The sequence below is a fragment of the Trachurus trachurus genome, assembly GCF_905171665.1.
Source record: "Trachurus trachurus genome assembly, chromosome: 1".
In the NCBI taxonomy this organism is placed as follows: domain Eukaryota; kingdom Metazoa; phylum Chordata; class Actinopteri; order Carangiformes; family Carangidae; genus Trachurus; species Trachurus trachurus.
In genome coordinates this window covers 22,192,473-22,213,507 of record NC_139891.1, presented here as the reverse complement: position 1 = coordinate 22,213,507, position 21,035 = coordinate 22,192,473, and the positions used below count along the sequence as shown (strand labels likewise).

Sequence of the window (21,035 nt, the reverse complement as noted above, 5' to 3'; positions counted from 1 at the left end):
CAATTTTGATTTTTTTTTTCACAGTACATCTGATAAAACATACATTTCACAGCTCTGTCACTGAGATTTTTCTCTTACGTTTCTTGATGTGTCCTAATTAGGCTATTACATGTCAGAAATAAATCGGCAGATTAATCATTAATTAGAAATAGCCTAACTGCTATAAATCATATCAGGACATAGCAAAAAAAACTGATAAAATACGTTGAATCTAGGTCATAGCCTATTATCCTGTCTGGTTAGTTGTTAGGCTATATTTTCACAGTTTGGGCAGCATCACACTGATACAATACAAAAACTCATACAAACATGTGACTTTTTTGGGTGTAATTTCCTCTTCCCTAAACTTCGGCAGCAAACATAACCTCCCTTGAGCTATATGAGCTAATAAACCACTGTTTTATGGGTTGGGGTTAGTTATTATTACTATTTTTATGAGTGGCCGTTGAAACGTGACAAAGGCGAAAAAATAATGTGGCCAAGGCGGAAGTACCGGGCTGTAAACCTTTGAGCAGCAGACATCAGAGCCAATCAAATCCCCCGTGTGTCTCAGTGGACCAATGAGGACGCGGGGGAGGGGCTAAACTCAGACTCATTGGTGTTGTCTTGACGAAGCAAATTCATTTTCCAGCGGTGTCAATCGGAGGGGAGCCAGCCGCCCGTGAACATGTCTAACACTACGGAAGACAGCTGTGCAGGTAACCTCTTTACATCATGTCTCTATTAAAAGTAGGCTAGACATGTCCGCTGTGGACGCCTCTGTACGCCGTTTTTTTCCCCTTTAAGTTATTAAGTTGTTGTTTTTTTGTAACCGACTGTTAAGTGTTACTCTTGTCCTGTGCTCAATGTCTCATTTCGCTTAAGTTACTCAGCAAGCTAGTGTAACATGTGTAGCAGTTTCACCACACTAGGGTAACGTGTTGGACTTAGGCTATTTACTCTTTGTTTCAGGAAGTGTTGCCAAAGACAGCAAAACAGCAACAGACAGGGCGGGTGAGTGTTTGCCATTAACACACACACAAACACACACGGATATTTACACGGATACACCTGTGTCCCTAAAGAAAAGGGTCAATACAAAGCACCCTTAAGTTGTTCTCTTTGTGCTATGATGTTTGAACAGTTCAGGATAATAGTATCCGCCATCCTCTGAGGGTCACTGAATGGTTTGTTGAGTATGAAAATGATGTGAATCATATTCTGTGCCAATATCACATAGGGTGAATTTGGATTGATGTGTTGGACAATGCTGTCCATCACCATCTACAATAGGCTACATCACACCAGGGAATATGTAGGTGTTGATTTCTCCAATAGAGTCCCAAGACTTGTGCCAAGGAGTGTTGAATCTGTTGTGACAGTCTAACACCTGAGATCTTTTATGACAGTTTAAATTTGGCAGATGCTGTTGAGAAAGGTGCCATTGTTGAAATGTGAATGGTCATCAAAGCAAAAGTGAAACAGTATAAATGCCCCAGGAGGCAAAGTGCAGTCAAATCAAAGGCACTGAGTTGAATCATCAACTCAAACCCCTTTAATTATTGCTGTGTCATGCGAGCATGATTTAATTTCCTCAAACTTTCCTGTCATCTTGTCATAAACAAGGTGCACTGAAATGGAAAGATATTGAACATCAAAGAAAAAGCCTCATGATTGAAATAGTTTTTGTCTTGATCCAATAATATGTGAACTATATGTAAATGAGCTAAATCTGTAGTTTAATATAAAAGCCTCGGAACAAATACTGATTACATGAAGGTTATATTCAGTTTTTGTTGGAGCTCACTGAACGATAGTCAGTGAGGATGCTAAATTGTTTCACACTGAGAGGTGTTCCTAATAATCACTAAATATTAGAAACACACCTTAATGAATGAACAGCTTAGTCTCTATAAAAAACTATTTTAAGCAAAAATCAAGTAATCTGTAATATGAGACTGGATTAGTTTTAGCAAAGTGTAGCTACCTGATAAAGAGAGTGTAAAAAAAACCATTAGCTTGATTTTACTATTCAAAAATGTGTGTAGATTCTGATCTTAAAGTTACATAACAAAATATTTTGGGCATCGCCTCTGTCAAGGTGTCAAGCGAGGTGAGGCCTGATTGGTTAGTTGTCAAACACCCCTGAGCCGCTGCCTTTTACACATAGACTCTAACCTATATATCTGTAGGGTGGGGCATGGAGCTGTCACTTTTGGCCTCTGTTCTTTGCCATCTTTATCCACCTGTCATGCAGCTATTGAAGGCTATGAGGACTCTAAAGCTGAAAGAACAATGGCTGCTTGACCCCATCCCAGCAGCAGCGGAGCAATCCATGCACCTGGAGCTGTAGCTGTATACTGCTATACAAAGACGGCCTGAATAGCTCAATCATGCTTTTTATTTTATTTTTTTGCAAAAATACTGTTTGTAATATTTAGAAAAAGCTGTAAAACCAGACTTGTCCAAGCGTTGTTGTTTTACAATTGTAGGTTATTTCTATTCTTCATGTGTTTGTGTTTTTACAGCATGCACAGAGAACCTGACAGAGACCGATGCCTTCATCAGAAGGTAAACTGTCCCTTTTTATCTACCAGCATGTAATTCTCCCATAACTCTGGTCTAGTTACCTAACATCTGTATTCACTTTTGAAACAGCTCTTTAGCTCTGGATCCTGCAGAGGAGTACAAGATGACCAACAAACGACGAGGCCTTGCGCTCATCTTTAACCAGGAGCGCTTCTTCTGGCACCTGAGGTTGAACGAAAGGCACGGTACCAACGCTGACCGCTGCAACTTGGAGCGAAGGTATCACTTTGGAGAGGGAACTGTGTTTGTCTACACATGTTGAGGGACGGAGTGTTTTTCTCGACAGTAACATCTAGTGAGAACTTGCATTGCTTTGTTTGCTTTCTAATGTTAACTTGTCCTTTAGACTGGCGGAGCTCAACTTTGAAGTCAACGCGTATGACAACTTAAAACAGGAAGAGGTACTAGAAAAAATCAATGAAGGTGTGTATGTCATTCACCCATAAGACCAGGAAGCGCAGTAACATCATTACTGTGAAGCTACATGCTACGATCCAGTCCACTGAACCTTCGACTGCGACTTTAACAAGTGCCTGATGTCCTTCCAGCTGCTGAGGGCAACCATTCAGATGCCGACTGCTTCCTGCTCGTCTTCCTGAGCCATGGCGAGAACGACCATGTTTATACCTATAATGGCAAGATCAACATTCAGGACATCACATCTATGTTCAAAGGAGACAAGTGCAAGAGTCTTGTTGGGAAGCCGAAGATCTTTATACTACAGGTGCATGCAAACGAAAAGCAAAACTCATTGAAACCCATCAGCATATGACATTATATGACAATGTGACTTTTTTTTTTCAATGCCGTGCCTGTCACTAGGCATGTCGTGGAGACAAGCACGATGACCCAGTGACCCCCTGTGATGCCGTGGACAATGAGATAAAGGTGAATGAGGTGGTGGTGGACGCCAGTGCTGTATACACCCTCCCCGCTGGAGCCGATTTCATCATGTGCTACTCTGTGGCTGAAGGTGAGCAACCGAGGATGGAGCCAATCACCTGCTCCTGATGCCAAGATTCACGCTTTATTTGATTCAGATAATAGTGTAGTTCATTATTTAACTGTCCTGTGTTATTTTTTTTATAAGGCTACTATTCCCACCGGGAGACCGTCAATGGAACCTGGTATATCCAGGATCTGTGCGCGCTGCTCCAGAAGTACGGGGATTCCCTTGAATTCACAGAGTTGCTCACACTGGTGAACAGAGCAGTGTCGATGAGGAGCGTTGGGAACTGTAATGACCGAACTGCAATTGGGAAGAAGCAAGTACCTTGCTTTGCTTCAATGCTCACCAAGAAACTCTATTTCCGACAAAAAAAGTAACTGTTTCAGATCAAAGTCATCAAATTAGCTGGTTTTCCATTAACGCCTAGAAAACAGGGTCTGTGGAAATGGGGATTTTTTTTTCTTCCAATTACTGTTTTTTTTTCTGGTCATCTAATTGTATGTTTCTTGTGAACACTATGATTTACATATGCACTGAATCATCAGCTATTTACAGGGTTAGTTTTTCCAATCAAATCAGTGGTTATAAATAACAGGAACATGTATTGACATGTTCTGAAGAGACATGTATGTACCTGGCCTCAGGCGCTCACTCTGATGCAAATCATCTGATACTGTTTTTCTATGTCCTGTTTCTTGTGTAACCAGAAATCGGATTGCTGAGCAGCTGCAAGTTAACGTGTCATTATCATATGCAGGTTTACGTAACCTGTCTCAACCTGTTCTCTCACGCTCAACTGTCCTGTCTTGTAACTTTTAAAGTTAAGAAGCAATAGTGTAATCAAGTACAACAGCCTTGCAGTAATTCAAAGCGCATTGGAGGAGCAATATGGATTCATCACAGCCCTATGCATTCATTGACTGTGAAATATTTTTACTCAATGTGTCACTACTATTAGAAGATGGTCTTTAAATTGGTTTTCTAAGTACCTTATAGAAAAAGAGACCAAATACCTCCTCTATAACAATTAAGCCTCTATAAAATAAAATGTTAACCTTCAGGGAAGAGGAGCAGAATATTCTTTAGGCTGCCATATACTAAGGTGATCATTAAATGAGAGGCATTAGGATCTGGATGTTTTACAAATTCATCTTAACCAATTACCTACCTGATAATTTATTGGATCACAATATGTGAGATGTTCCTGTTATTTTATCCAACCACTGTGGGGCAATACACGTGTTGCACTTTCAAATTGCTTTTAAACTGCAGGATAATCATGGACCACATTCTGTGTGAGATACTTTTCATAGCCTTTTGTGGTATTTTAGCTTGTTTGTTTAATGCAGTTTTTAATAATTGTGGTACCACAGAGATGGTCTTATTCTCTGGCTTACTGTCTTTTCTTCTTAACAAGACAAAAAAAAAAAAACACTACTAAATTACTGGTGTCCTTGCTCAGGCAAGCCTTCCTCAGACTGAAACAAAGTCTCTTAGGGAGGCTGAAAATGTCAGGTGAGGTTTTCTTTTTTTAGCTGTACAGTCAGTTACAGGTATGTCTGTATCCAGTGAGGTGGGTGATACATAACATCACAACAACCAGGAAACAGTACTCTTTGTTCATATCAGGGGTTAATTACTTAACCTGTTTCTATAAGCAACAAAATCTGTCATACGATCATTCAGGCGCGACAAAAACATGCTGTTTGTTCAAGCTCGCTCCGTCAAAAAGGGAATTCATGTTTGTGCTCTTCTTTGTGTCGTAGCAGTACTAAATTTAATAATGCGTAATTTGCACCCAAAACGGCAACAAAACACCAGTGTGGAAAGTACCTCAGGGAGAAGGGGTGTCCTTTTACACATGTAATGTGGACCTAAAACACTTTCAGCTGTGTCACATGATCTATAAACTCAGGAAACACAAAGCTTACCAGCACACATTTTTGTGGTCTTACTGTTGTGACTTTTTACAATAAATTCAGTGTGAGATTTTAATGATTTTGTTTTGTTCTTATCCGTCTACGTCTACATTAAACCATCTTTGAAATTTACATATTTTTTTAAAGACATCACACAGACAGGAGATGCTCCCAGTGTTGGGGAAATACTTTTTATTTCAATACACCTAAGTGTTTGTATCTTTCTCAAAGATATTATTGGCATCATTATCAAGATTGTAAACAAAAACACAGAGCGATTATGGAGTCCTCGTTTTAAAAAGGGGCCATTATCAAAATAAGTGTTATGATAAGTGTGAGTGACGACTTGTCATGGCTTGGCTTCGCTCATGGCTTTGGCTGGATCTGTTCAAGTGGCAACTGAAGTTGAGTTGGATATTTCAGACGTTTCAGGTCGTCCTCCACCTGACGCACAGGGAACACAGTCATGCACAGAACAGTAACATGTATTAACAGAACATATTTGATTTAAATGCCGGAAATATTGATTAAAGTGGTAGAACATTTGTGTTCAGAACATATGAGCGAAGTCTCCGCTCGAAGCCGAGGGTTTAACCAGTGTGAGTTTATAAAAAAAATAAATCAACCAACCTGAGCCAGTTCATCTCTCAGTTCGTTGTATCTTTGCACATTGAATTTCTTCTTGCTGGCCCCCTTATAAAAGTAACGCAGGAACTGTCTGTCTTTAGCATCTGGATACACGTAATCCTGAAGGAAAGAATGAATTACAGCTTGCTGTTAATGCATCCCCTATAAACATGTATAAATAACTTTAACAGGTTAAACACATGCTGAAAAACCTCACAACAGCACATGTATTGTCAGATGGATGATATTTTGAAGTGTCTTTGTATGTGCTTCAGTGTGTTGAGCTGTCATGGCCACCGTATAGATGAGATGATTGATACCTCACATCTCATGGTATTATCCTCTGGTTGTAGTTTCATATATAACAGTACGGGTATGGATGAGACTGGCATCAATCTTTTCATCCAACTCATGGCAAGAAATACGTCCCTAACTATTCCTTGAAATAGGAATAGAAAAATTGAGTTAAGTTATACAACTGGAAAAGAACAGACTTGCCATTTTGGTCAGGATGTAATAGGCAAAGATTCCCATGCTGGTGCCGTAGGTGATGAAGTAAGTGACGGGCTCCATTACATCCCATGAGTAGACCCACCACGTGAGCCATGCCATAGCACCACCCTGCACAGATAACAGGGCCATGCCGGTCCAGACAACTCTGGATGAGTGGAACTCCGCCGTATGGGACAGCTGTGCCTTCATCTGTCAGGAAACAACACACAAGGACGACAGGTTGCTGGATAATTCACAGAAGCCTGTCCAGCAAATGTAACAGGACAGCGATGCCATCTGTCACTTTCAATACTGCAAAGACCCAACGCATATCGACACGCATCTAACTACCTTTTCTAGAGGTGACAGTTCCTGTTTGAGGTTGTCCAGTTTCTCCAGAAGCTCCCTCTCTTTCAGCAGGTGGTGTTCGGGCTGATGGAGAGCCGTGTGAAGCAGATGCACGACGTGCTTCATGTCCTCCAGCTCCACGGCGTGCTCGCTGGACGTACACTCTGCGATGGAGGACATAACAAGGTGGATGAGGATGAGAAAGTGAGAAGAGTCACACCTGGAGAGATAATACCTACTATTTATCAGCGGGGCTGAGTGTAACTGAGAGGAAAGTAAAAGGTGGATCGTTTATGGCTGGAGAGAAATGTGTTTATACCCCTCTCAGGTGCCTGGACGTCATAAACCGAGTCGTTGATGACAAGCTGAAAGTCCTTGTCCAGCAGAGCATCGATCAGCGTGGTGCTGGCAACACGCTCTCCATCTGTTGGAAGGAGACAAGTGTCCAACTTTTCACCTTTTTTTTGCAATAAAATAACTTTATCCAACACCTAGCAAGACCTTTCTGACAAATGGGCCAGATAAACACAATAAAAACACAAAACAGAGAAAAAAAATTGCACGTAAAAAAAAAAAGTCAAAGCTAAACAGATCGATCCTCCATATACTACATAAACCTCAGACAGAAAATAACCAGACAGGGAGTCTAATTTACGGTTGGAACAAAGTTACTCATCACTGCAAGACCACAAAATGAGACACTTGGGGAAGACAGAGCACTGCTGAGTAACTCTAAATCTATGCTGTGTAGTTCTAACACGTCATGTTTTGTGAATAATAAAATCCTACTTATCAATTTACCGATCTACTTTCAATTCTGATACTGCTGTAGAAAAAGAAAAGCATGGTTTTCTCTATTAAAGGAGAAAATAATTTAGTACTCCTATAAAGTTGCCTGACAAAAACCTATTTTTTTCCAACATGTAGTCCCCAGTGCTGACTAATGCTGACTCAAGATCTGCAGCAACCGTTCATAATTTCACATTTCCAATTTCAAAAGGCTTATTCCTGTGTTTTTCTCATACGGAGCAGTATTACCCAGCACTTTAGAGTTAAATGTTTCATGTTAGGGACATAACTTGTGGGTTGACAGTGGCAAGTGAACAGATTCCTTTTTTTAAGGCGCTATAATCCATTGTTGGGAAGCACCAATCCATTGGGCTACAAATCTACTGGCAATGGAAGAAACTTCTCCAATAACAGTTTGGATGTTATTCACTGCACAAATGTTGCAACTGGGTGAAATGAGATAATGACTTATGAAATTATATTGCGTATACGGCTTCCTGCCAGATACTGAACGCTGTTTTTACCGCTCAGGTGCAACCTGCCAGACCAGACTGCAAAAAAAAAAACCAGACTGACAACACCTGAAGAATGTCGCTGACCTAGTTACATGCATAGTTAACGCATACTGTGTCATACCCTTGGATAATACAGAGGCGGTAAGGCCGGGGTCCTCTCTCCGCAGATCTGTGATCAGGTCTCCTACACTCATCAGCATGGGTCTGAGGAAGAACAGACAGTTCTCATTCCTGGATGGCAGCGGGACCTCCAGAACCAAACGGCCATATTTGTACTTCAAAGACACATCTGCAACACAAAAAACTGAAATATTACATCTATATTTAGATCATATAGGGTTGGGTCTTTACCCAGAAGGAATGCATAAAGTAAAAAAAAAGACAGTGTAGCCATGTTACACAGAATAGTTTACTTTCATGTGGAGGTAGTAACAGTATTTTACCACTGGAGGGTGCGAGAGTACTGCAGAAAAGACGCTGACAATTTCCAATCAGAGGCCGCCTGTGTTGAACCTAAAAAAAGAGATAAGATAAGAAAACAAAGAACATCAGAAAGAGATGGTGACATTTCGTGGGCCAAAAAGCTTTAACTCAGCTTGTTCTTTGTTTGCAAAGCTACACCATCTGTAAACACTTGTGTCAGCAGACGACGCTGAGTAAATAGATCCAGAGCCTCCTGAATGGGAGGATCTGAAGAAAGACACCCACTTCAAAACGGGCTGCCAAGTGGTCGCATCAATTGAGCTGTGTGTTTTGGCTCTGCTCTGACAGTGCTTTTACGCTAATATGTCTTCTACTACAGTCTCTGCCCGCTGAGACGCTTCCCACTGCCTTTGTAAACAGTGTGAGACTCTATCAGCTGATTATGATAATGCACATGCCTCTCTACCCCAAGACCTCAGACCTCAAGTCCCTCCCCCCACTCCTGATAATGAAGGATTCATCCGTAGGTAAGACTTCATCATTCGAGTCAGCAGGACTCTGTTCTGTTCTTGGCATTACTTAGATCTAGTGTTTTTTTTTAATGCAAATTCACATTTCCATTTCTACTCAATATACAAGGCCATTTTTACATAAAGGCCATGATTTTCACTGTAGACGTGTTTGGCCCAGTCTTACCAGAGTAATGACTCACAATATTGCATCCTCCAGTTTCTTCCCTAAAAGCTCTCAAGACTAGCCACTCCCCTGTGTTGGAGCTCAGATTCCTCCACAGCATTTCTCATTTTGCAGAGAGCCAGAGGGGGTCCCACTTACATACATCTTTGTCCAAATGACAATCAAGGATGTGGCAGCCACTCCATCCCACCCCTTCATCCCCCAGCTGAGAGTCCGTTTGATCAATATCACATTAAAGAGGGACAAGGGAGCTGCCCGTTTTTTTTATGGGCCGAGACAGCAGACACGCTTGAAGGCACAGTGGTGGAGCAGATGCCAGATATGCAGCCCTTCACAGTCCGATGGCTAGGAGTAGGGGGTTTAACATGAAAACCAACATGCACATACACTGTGACTAGAGGGTTTCGTCTCAGTGGGAACCTGGACTCCAATTATGTGACAGTAATTCAGTGACTAGAGCTGGAAGGTTAAACATGATAAGGGCATATGCACCACAGAAAAAATATGGGTTTTTCTACCTGAGGATTAGAAGCATATTTGGACCAAAAGCCCTTGTTAACAGTATTTTATAAATACTGTATAACCCTAAAACAGACAAACAAAGCTGTCCCAGTGAGACATATTTGAGCTGCTCAGTCTGTGTGAGATCTCCAGATGTTATTATGCAGTTGAAAGCACTCACTCAGCTTCACCACCTACACACCAGCTCTCAATGGAGAGTGGGGAAGAGGATTTTTTTTTTTGGGTGATCCATGTGAATGTTCACTGATATTTGAAGGGACATGTCATAGCTTTTACATGTGAAGTGCTGTTTATTCATCACGAGTACTTCCCATGAAGTACTTATCATCTTCTCAGTGAGAGTTATTTTTTTCCCCTCTGTGGCTCCAGGGATCTTTAAAAAGTCAGAAAAAAAAACCTTGTGTTCACATTTCAGTTTGTGCTTGAGGCTTAAAATTTCCAGCAGAAAGCTGGTGTGGTACAAACGGATGTTGCAGGTTTTGAAAGAATAGTGTTAAGGAAGCAGGCAAGGGCTGATAAAAGATGCCACGAACCTGCAAGAGTGAAACTGGAAAGACCAGTGTTCATGGAGCTTGACTCAACAGTCAAGTTACTAGTTTTGAAAATTCCCATCTGATAAGTCTTGTGAAAATCCAAACTTTATGGCAGCGCAATACTAAATCTATTAAGAACCTCATGAAATAGAAATAGCGATGAAACCCATCCGAGAACCACCAAATTTAAAAGAAATATTACCATTCTTTTTAAAAAGTTCTAAGTAGTGATAAGCGGCACCATACAAAGTGGATGACATTGATATATGCAACTGTAAATTTTGAAATGATACAGTAATAGTAACAGTGCACACATCATGCAAAAATAATTCATACTACCATTTATCTGCATCTCTTCACTTGCAACTGCAATGGCCTAATACTGTGATTTCCGTCTCAGTTAGGAGTGACCCATATATTATCTTTAAATAAGATATTTTTGAAACTTCTAATGCAAAGTTAAAAAAAAAAAGACAAAAAAAAAAACCTTTGCTTTAAGTGCTTGCAAATCACATTTAGACTGATCAGTCATGTTTCCCGTTTTTAGATGTCACAAGCCAAAAAGGCTGGAAACCACCAGCTTATTACAGTTTCAGAAATTAAAAGGGAAAACTGTCACAGTATAATAAATGGTATATTATTCTGTGACTGCTCATAATTAACCCCTGACAACAAGCACATTACCAGGACGTTAAACAGCCTGGAACCACATTTTCGGTCCACCCCTTACTGCCACAGCCACAGCTTCCTCAGACTGAGTGGTGCAGGCGCTGACAGACGCCAACACATATGACAACACATGGAAATTGAATGTGCATACTGTGTCACTCTCATTAACACTTCATGTCAAGGTAGCATGTATTATCGCAACATTTGCATTCACAGTGCCCTGCTAATGGGGAAACGGCAGATATGGAGCTAAACATCCAAGGGCAATGCCAGACTATTTGTCTCTTCACTGACTGGGAGGGTGTGTGTGTGTGTGTTTGTGTGTGTGAGAGTAAGATTAGTGACCGCAGTCAGCTCAACAGCTGACTGACTCCAGGCAGTTTATATGCTATGTGCACATATACCAAGCCCAATTCTAAATCAACAGAACGTGGCCACTGTGGCAGGCTATGTAGCTTGAGAGCTGTGTGATGATTAATAGTCAATTTCCGAAGCCATGCTCCTGGCCCTGTGTTATTATTGTCTGTAGGACACCACACCATAAATACTCACGCTTTTACTTCTCTCACCTGCACGTGACAGGTATAAATGCTCTTACACGTTCACAGTAAAAACAATTTATATACATTTGGGTGGGGGGGGTGGCAGTGTCATTTGAGAGATGATCTCGAGGGTTGAGGCTAAAAACGGACATCGCCAATTCTCCTTTGAAAGAGACTATTGAAACACGGGGGACATATTTGCCAGCCTCATCACACTCAATGACAGACACATAAGGAGCGAGTGTAATAATGGGTTTTACGTGCCTTGTGGGAACAATGAGGATTGCTGCTTGCCTTGAACTCACTGGCAAACAGTGCAGACAAACCTCTGGAATTAATAATAGGGTCAGAGCCATTAGCAGCTCTGTGAGGCTGTAGCCTACTTATTGAGATACAGCAGTTCTTCTAGCTAAAATGCTTAGGCTACATGCTCACTTACAGTCAATCTACCATAGATAACGTCTAGCGATAACCATCCTTAGCATTTGTACAGCAATGCGTACCCATAATGGATGACATTTTTTTTAAACCTAATTTTCCATCACCAACACTGTCTGTCTGTTTAGCATGCTTTGCTTAGCTATTTTGCTAATTTATCCAGCTAAGCTATCAAATATTCAAGTATTGGTAAGTAAAATGTCTGACCTACTGTACATTTTCAATCACCAACATTGTTTTACTTCATCCTGTACAGACCATGCATGTCTGTACCAAATTTTAAAGCATCTGATGGTTGTCAAGTTATTTCACTTGATATGAAAGCCAAAAATGTCAACCTCATGGTGGCGCTAGGGAGACAAATCACAAAAGTCATTGGGCTTCATCCAGTCTGAGGAACTTCAATGTTGTAATGTGGTGGACCAACCTGGTGCTCACATGGCTGATACTGTTAAAAATCTTTGTTTCCTAACATTTATAGAACAAAGGGAATGGCGTGCTCGACTCTAGTGTAAAGGTAAAACTGGGCTCAAAAATCGAAACACAAAATAAACTTGAAACATTTATTTAACCTGCACTGCTGTGCGTTAAATAAATGTTTCAAGTTTATTTTGTGAGTGCTGCCATTTCAGTTTTTTCAGTGTTCCTAACATTTATAAACATACATACTGGCCAAGATTATGGATGATGGAATATGGAAGATGGTGAGGGGAAAAAGATGATTACATCCATGTGAATTAACAACGAATTACATTGTCATGTTCCTATAGAATTGAATTTCCTTGTTAATTGGCCATTGATTAGTATTTTTTCTCTTTCTTTTCTTTTGACATATTTAGACCTTTCTTACAAATGCAACAAAGCTCAGTCACCCTTGGACGGCTATCCATTATAGCGGAAGAGAAAATTTCCAATCTCAGTGTTCATGAATAATCTAATTTTTTCACTTGGGCTTTTCCCATGGAAAAAAAGATGAACACACCCATATGCTCTGCACTGCCTGAACAAGCCTGCACTGCAAACATAATGAGTAACAGGCAATCACATCCGCGTCATGTCACATGACGTACAGCCTGCAGAGAGGAGCGGGCTGCTCTGCTCTACGTGATAATGGACGTCACCGCCGGCTACTCTGCCGAATGTTCGTCCGCTTATCAAAACAAAACACACTTCCCCAATTACACAGCTAATCACTATCTAGAGCGCAGGGTTGTCACCGTCTATCCATTGTCCTTCACACATTTTGGAAGTCACTCTGGAGCTGCGGGGGAGCACCGCTGCACACCTGCTCCTCAGCACCAAATCATTTTCCTCCAACTGTTCCTTCTCGAAGCAATCAGCTGAAGGTGTATTTATCACCTTATTCATGCCACACCAACAAGCAACGGGGAGAGAGCAGAGGGACTCAGGGAGATGAGATGGGGTGTGAAAGCTGAGGGGTGACAAACCACCACCTCCCCCCTTCTGCAGTAAAGTCTACCCTTGCAATGATCAGGGTCATCACGGTGAAAAGCGGCCTCATTTTCCCCTGCAGTCTCCCAGCAGGTCACTCCATTATGAATCCTGTCACAACTGAGCTATGGCCTGTTGCAGGCTTTGCCATCACATGTTGCTCCACTTCCAACGGGCATTTCGTCCCACTCACCACAGGTTGGATATCACTAAGCAAAGGGGGAAAGTGGCTTTTTCTTTCTCCCACACTGCGTGCACACATGTAATCATAACAGGATGGCAGTTTCTTGGAGTGGTGACTTGAAACATAAGGAAAGGAAAATGAATGCGAGTGATAAACGGCCTGAAGGCTGGGGGGGGGGGGGGGGGGGGGGGGGGGGGGGGGATCGAAAGGCTGCCAAGGAGTGAAATTGACTGAGCGAGAACAGCCAGCACTCTATCATGAAAACGATTTCCATTGAAGCATTTGTTTTCTGTTATCCAGTTAATGCTCAGTGAGATACTGACGACAACGGGACGACAGATAACGCGTTTGGCAACACTGAAAATCTAACTATTAAAAAAAAAACTGTCAAAATGAAAAAATAATAATTCACAGAGGTATAAAGAAACAATGATTTAATCTATTACTTAATGCACCATGAGAATGTGAAGCTGGATTTTTAGTCAAGAAGGTCCAACAAGCAGAGCAGATAGCTTTCCAAGTAGCTCTTCTGCCATATGAAGGGGGGAGAGTGGGAGACCATCTGTTTGACAGAACTTTTCCTCCGTGTCTTTACCTCAGCCAGAGTGGGCGGTGCAGGGTGACAAGCAGAGAAGTAACTTTTTATTTATTTATACCCTCCATGCGAGTAGGACCTTTTTTGTATTACCGATCATTCCTAACTGCAGTGCTTTACCCTGCATCCCAGCACAACACAATGCAGGAGCTGAACGGGGGGCATTGATTTAGGAATTCACATGTGTTTGCAGAAGTACAGAGGAGCCAGATTTAGAGGAGCACAAACAACTCCACCAAACAGACACTAAAAACAAGTTTCCATGCTGAACTTAAATGCAACGCTGCCACAAAAACTTTTCCTCTGCCAGCTTTAGTGAATCATGTTTGGCCTTTAGCTTACACAACACCAGGAAATGCTTCAACACAAGGGCATATCGGGACAAGGCGCACACATGGTAACTGGTTTTGTTGGATTGAGAACTACCAAGAACTTGAACACACTCAGATAAAAAAAAGGCTGAAAGACTATTCACTTGCTCACTGTTAGATTCACTAGTTTCCTTCTGTCTTTTTTTCACTACTCAGTTTTACTGCACAATACAGTGCACTGTTTTCCCTTGCAAAAGGCCTCAGCTGTTGTGTAATATCATGATACAGCCATGTTATTTAAAGCAGAAGTAAGCGATCCGGTCGTTTTGGCTAACTTCTTGTCAGCCGATGGAGTTAGCAGTCCCCGCCCTCGTCATGGATCTATTGGTCCTCGTCCCTACGTCACCACATTCACGCGCATCCCTTGGCTGCACACACAGAGAGGACCGCCCCTTTATGCCATTCTCTCTCCTCATTGGATAAAGGTTGTAGGATACAAGGAAAGTTTTCTCCTCAGCTTACAGCAGAGCAGAGTGACTGACAGACCCGTGTTTCAGACCAAACACTCTATATAAGTGATTGCTGTCAGAAGATATAACTATTTAAGACTTATATTAACACAAACATTCCGCTTACTTCTGCTTTAAGTTGAGAGATTCACAAAGTACACAGCAATGCAATGTACAGTGTGTCCATCATATTGACAAGACAGAGTATAGACCACCATATTACTTACTTATCCGAACACTTTCAGTTATCCATATCCTCATCTATCAAGCAGGCAGCAGGTACAGACAATGGATATTTATGTTAAAAATTTTTAATTTATCCAACCTTTGGCCTCATTGCGGCTCACATCACAATATGTAAATTAGAAACAGGGACAGATGACCGGACGTGTGCCAGCTTATCCTCTTTCTCTATACAGTAGCTGGAGAAATTTTTCTCACACACTTTGCCAGGCTTGTTTGATATGGCATGAAAAGGCCATGTTAGGCCAACTTACAGTTCAATGTGTGAAGGTTTTGCGACACCCATCTGATTGCAGTGTATTCTCAATGCATTGATACTTCACATGCATGTGAATCAGATGTATTTTTCTTCGTTTAAACCACCAGTTGTGCCACTTAATGCCAGGTATCAATGGGGTTTAAAATTCAGTTACTGTCTTCATCTCACTATAGCTCTGTTAAGCCTCACTGGTCGACAGCTGAAATAGACCTACTGCAACAAAAGTCTGAGAGAGATTCCCTGAGGGTGACGTCCCCGTGCTTCAACCAGGATTTCAGTCCCATTCTATTTCTGTGAATGCTGCCCTCATAACAAGGAACAGCCTACGGCTGGCATGACCCGTCTTGACGCTGAAAAACAAGCGGTCTTGGTCTGTTGGAATGAAACCTCCTCTATTTTAACAGCGCCATGCCAGTCAGTCCACACGATGAAAGATGCAAGGCAGCAGATGGAGCTTGTAGTCAGATAAAAATGTCAAGCCGTTGGGTGACAAAGCGATGCCTTTCGCAGCTGCGCTAACGTTTTGGGATTTCAATTTTCTGTGGAATAGAGCACATTCGTCTCTATTTAAGGCAGAAAATTATATCATGTCTGCACACTAAGAACACAAACTCTAATTGTGTAGCGGTTGGCAATAAAGAAAAAACTGTTTCCTCCGTTTCTTCCTGTGCTGAAACCCTGCCTGTTGTGTTTGTCACAATGAACCCAGTGAAACCCGTGGTCAAATGAAGTAATCTACATCAATCATCATTGTGCAGTGCGAAGGCAGTTGGCCAACAAATCCAAGAATCAGAGTAGAGTTACAAAAGTGCACAAACCTGGCAGCCCAACTAGGGCTTTTAATATCACCTAGACTGCTGTGAAAATAAGACAGAACTGTCGCCTCTGATGAACTTGTTCGGCTTCCAGAGCCTTTTCAATGCTGCATGGTCAAATATGAAACTGATATTGATCTTCTTGTCTCCCTCAGAAAAGACACTGCAGACAAATCCAATTTCTATAATGTCAAACAGTCCCCTTTCTGTGAAAGTGTTAAAACAGATGTGAACAATAGACAGCCACTGCAGAGCAAACAAAGTATCAGTCATCTACATTGAGAACACCGCAGGCCAGACAACTTTGCTCATTTGCTCAAAGGCTCAGGCTCTCATTACGTTTACCTGGATAGTATTACAGTACTGTCTGTTCAAGAGAAACATATTATCTGACATCATCTTCGCTTACTGGCATAAAAGTCAAACTCCCTCTTGGTTCAATCTCACTATATTGAAAATATGACATGATATAACAATCACTCAGGCTACCCACAACAGATTGCATCTCAATTCTGCTTAAGCAGTCTACTACTACTCAAGTCTGCTGACAATGCACTATAGCATCTGCTATGAGTATTGAACTATAGGGGTTTATCAATGATTTGCAAGTCAACCACATTTTATGATCACAATGCATTTCTCATCTACAACCTCTGGATTGACCCCTGTGAATTTCACCAGCTACCATGTAGATAACATGAAATCAGTTTATTTCTATAACTTATCAGAAATAGTCTAATAGAAAACTGACAACTGAGCCCCGATTGTGAAAACCTATTTTCCACGCAGCTGTATTCTGATATGACTCTTATCTTGTCAGTCTTATGGGTGCTAGCCTATTTTAAACAAACTGTTGTGTAAAATATAGAATACCTTTGACCTGGGGAGTTGTAAATGTTGTTCAATATCTTTATCTCACTTTTTCAGGAGGAGTAATTATGAATGCTCTCCCAGCCTGTACAGAGCTGAGTCTACAACAACTTGGATGTATCCCAGTCAGCCTGTAGGTTGTGGAAACCCAGAGGTCAAAAGTGCATGCCATGTACTGTACTTGCAGAAACCTCAAATATTACCTCTATACTATTCTGTGTGCAATAAAAGAGTGAAAGATACCCAAATAATATTGCTTTGAAAAAGTTTGCTTAATCACACAAAATTAAATCTGTGACCAGCCTCAATGTAATCCAACGGTGCTAAATTTTCACTGCAGAAAAACATCATTATTGTCCATACCATGATCCATTATCCAAACCATAAGGGCTCCTCCAGCACTAGTCAGACACACTTGTTTCAGACTAAGGCATTAGCCTATAGATTTGATGTGTCTTTAACTTAAGAGGCCTTAATTGGGTCTGCTGGTATAGATACTTTACTCACAGTATGACATTTGAAAGGAAGAAAAGTGCAGCTCCCGTTATATAGGGTTCACTCTAAAAATAGAAGACATCTTAGTCATTCTTGCATGCAGAGGTGAGTCATGACAGCTTGTCCAACCGACACAATGTTAGATTTCTTTTTTTTTTTTCAATCTCTCAGACACTGCACATAAATTTTCATTCAGTGTGGAGACTTCCATTGCATTTCATTCCCTTTTGCCCTGCTCTGTCAGAAACTTGAGGTGCCCAGTTGGGATCTGCATGCCCACGACTTAGCTGATCTCTGCAATTTATGGCGCTGCGTGATAAAAATAGCGCAATGTGCGGGTCTTCACATTATGCTAAATTGCTCTCCTGGGCTTTGACAGCTGATTGCATTTGATGATTAGTGCAGACATGTGCCTTGTAGTTCCCTTGTGCACTTGATGATTCATATACAGTACAAGCCAGCACATAAATGCACAATACTGACATACAACAAGATACTGACCTTCCTGCTGCAACTACTGTGGGGCTGCAGAGTATAGAGACAGTGATGTCTCTAGGATTGTGTGGGGTGAGGTATGTTACTATTTAACTCATTGGCTGCCATTGACGTCTATAGACGTCAATCTAATTACAACCGTTCACTGCCATTGACGTCGATAGACGTCAATTGCGTTTTTCAACGGGAAGGGCTGGAGGAAGGTCTGGCGGAGCTTGTCCATCAATATCAGGCTTGTAAACTAGTGTAAAGATGTGTAGCGGCCTGTAGGGGGCAGCAGTGCCCTCTTTGGATGAGAGATCAGCATGTATTACGGTATGAGAAGAAGAAGCGAGATGACAAGAGATATGCTAAAGAAACTTATGCACGGAGCCTATGTGTTCCGCACGTCGGCACATTATGTACCGTGTGTGTCGCGGTAGTTCGGAGAGGAAGAGGGTCGCGATCGTGAGAAAATGACGGAGATCATTGAAAAAGACACCGACGACCGACACCGACGCTGGACACCGGCGATCAAGCCGGGCCGAGCGGCCGGTGAGAGCAGCAGCTGACGGTGCGTCACCACAGACCAGAGCCCAGCTCAACTGACGGCTCGGTGGACGTGACCCGAGCGATTCCGTCCGGATCAACCAGGAGCAGCAGAGACTCGTCCCCACGCTCCAGAAAGACATGAAGGTAATAATATAATACATCAATGGTAAAAATAATAAAATAAACTAACTTGCTAGCGAGCTAACTTTTACTGCTTAGAGAAGGGCGGATCGCTTTGATCGGAAAGGTTAAAAAAAAAAAAAAAAACTCCACATCACACTTGACTACATCTAAGAGATGTATTTTTATGGTAATTCTATATATTTCTATAATTTACAGGTGGTGGATCGAGCAGTGGTCGACCATGGGGCAGAGGACAGCTACAAACGTACAAAAAAGTTCATGCATTTTTACTGATATTTGTAAATAAATTATTATTTTGCCATCAAAAGTCCTTTCTCAGTGTTGTTTTTGTTGTTTTATAGAAGGAAAACACTGTTCAGATGTGTGAGGTGTCACTAAAGCAAAAAATATCAACGTCAAAGTCACTGTTCTGCTTGACATGTTTCTTTCCACAAAAAGCTCGTTTTCTCAGTGTTTTGGTCAAAAACTGCTGTTTTTGGCGAAACCAGCCTATGTTCTACTGCTGTTTACAAAAGAACGGAAAAAGGTAGAAACAAACTTTTTTTTTCCTATTGAACAAAGAGAGTCTACTTTTCTCTTGGTAGTTTCGGTGTTTATATAGTCATAGAACACAATATTCTGTGGGTCTTATAAGATCGTTCAAAATGCTCTAAAATGGCTGGCAGTATGGGGCTCTCTGATCTGAAAATGGCTGGCAGCCAATGAGTTAAAGTATATTAACAGTCTATTCATGGTGTCTTTCCTCCAAATGGCTGACGGAGGAGCTCACTCAAAGGGTATAATTGAATGAGCACTGCCTTTGTGATAAGGTAATGTTCAGTAATGAACACTTTTCAAGCCTGATTGGCCATAGCAGCCATGTAGACATCTGCAGAATACATAAACCCCATGCAGACAGTAGATAGTGTAATGTAATTTCATAATTTATTCATTGTTGTTGGTGATGGTGGTGGTAGTGGAAGAAAATTACAGGACACAGAGGTGGAGAGCAGAGTGAGTGAGTGACAGAGGCAGGAGCAGAGAAATGCCATTGTCCTGTTATGAACAACTGGATCTATTTTCTGTTAAGTTTCCATCTGACACAAGACAGTAAAGTGAAAAAACATGGGTTGCTGTTAGATAAGACAATAATCCACCTCACATGCACTCACTGTAGTTTAGATCGCTTAGGTTCAAGAAGCAGGAAGCTGCAGGTTTTCAGAAAGCTCCGCAGACTTAGCTATGCACAGTTGTTGGGTGGTGTAGCAAATCAAAGCCAAATTAAATTACTTAACTGCATTATTCATTTACCTGTTGCAGAAATGTAGCCGGACGAATACTTTTGAGACCGCAGTGAAGTGGTTGAAGACTTCCCAAAAGTCTCGTCGTAACTTTGCCGACCAACCGCACCGAAGCCATCGTCAGCCCTCAAAACACACACACACAGTCTTTAGCTGTGTTGTGTGTCGGACATGCCGAGTTGGTATTATACTTCCACAAACAACGCGACTGACGGTGCCAGTGTCCGGACTTCAGCCTGAAAACGGCTTTCTGTTGTTGATGTGTAAATAAAAACAGATGCGGTGTTCGCTACGGGACAGTGGGAGCCTCGACCCAGCCCGAGCCGCATACCGATCCCTCCTAACAACATCCGACTCCGCTTCCTTTACACTACCCCTCCTCCTCCTCCTCCTCCTCTCTCTATCTCTCGTTGGTCCGATTTGCATGAACCCGCCAGCAGGGAAGTGAAGAGTGGGACGAACAATGAACAAATGAATTATTTTTTCTCATTGAGTCATAAAAAAAACACCCTCTTTCTATACCAAAAGCACATTTGAAAAAATAAAAAATAAAAAATGGCCCTAATTGGACAATAACTGGACCACTGATGTGCATGTAAACGCTTAGTCCGACTAATACCGGACTTCTCCAAATCCGAATACCCAGATAATGTGATTGGAAACCGATTTTCGTCTGCACGTTTTAATGTGACTAAACTGGAGTTAACCATGCATGTGCGCGTGCTTCACAACAGTAGAGACGGTACAAAGTGTTAAAACCTGCGCCTGGGTTGATGCCACAGTGCAACCAGCAAGAAGATGTGGAAGCCTGTGGAACTGTAG

The 21,035-nt window shown here is 41.7% G+C and overlaps 2 protein-coding genes across 2 annotated transcripts; one reads left to right on the top strand and one right to left on the bottom strand.

The window, feature by feature from the left end:
* The first annotated feature begins 620 nt into the window (after positions 1-620).
* Positions 621-5,512, top strand: LOC310986257 (caspase-6-like). The gene is made up of 8 exons (XM_083972099.1): positions 621-698; positions 952-993; positions 2,508-2,550; positions 2,638-2,787; positions 2,915-2,991; positions 3,117-3,292; positions 3,391-3,541; positions 3,659-5,512. Exons 1-8 carry the CDS (start codon positions 668-670, stop codon positions 3,892-3,894), a joined length of 906 nt encoding a protein of 301 aa, XP_083828225.1. The 5' UTR covers positions 621-667; the 3' UTR covers positions 3,895-5,512.
* A 74-nt stretch (positions 5,513-5,586) lies between these two features.
* LOC310986250 (calcium uniporter protein, mitochondrial-like) lies at positions 5,587-20,559 on the bottom strand. Its single transcript, XM_083972088.1, has 8 exons — positions 20,224-20,559; positions 8,651-8,720; positions 8,329-8,496; positions 7,223-7,327; positions 6,907-7,067; positions 6,562-6,765; positions 6,067-6,183; positions 5,587-5,880 (listed from the first exon to the last, which is right to left on the bottom strand). The coding sequence occupies exons 1-8, from the start codon at positions 20,329-20,331 to the stop codon at positions 5,803-5,805; spliced, it is 1,011 nt and encodes a 336-aa protein (XP_083828214.1). The 5' UTR covers positions 20,332-20,559; the 3' UTR covers positions 5,587-5,802.
* Between the last annotated feature and the right edge of the window lie 476 nt (positions 20,560-21,035).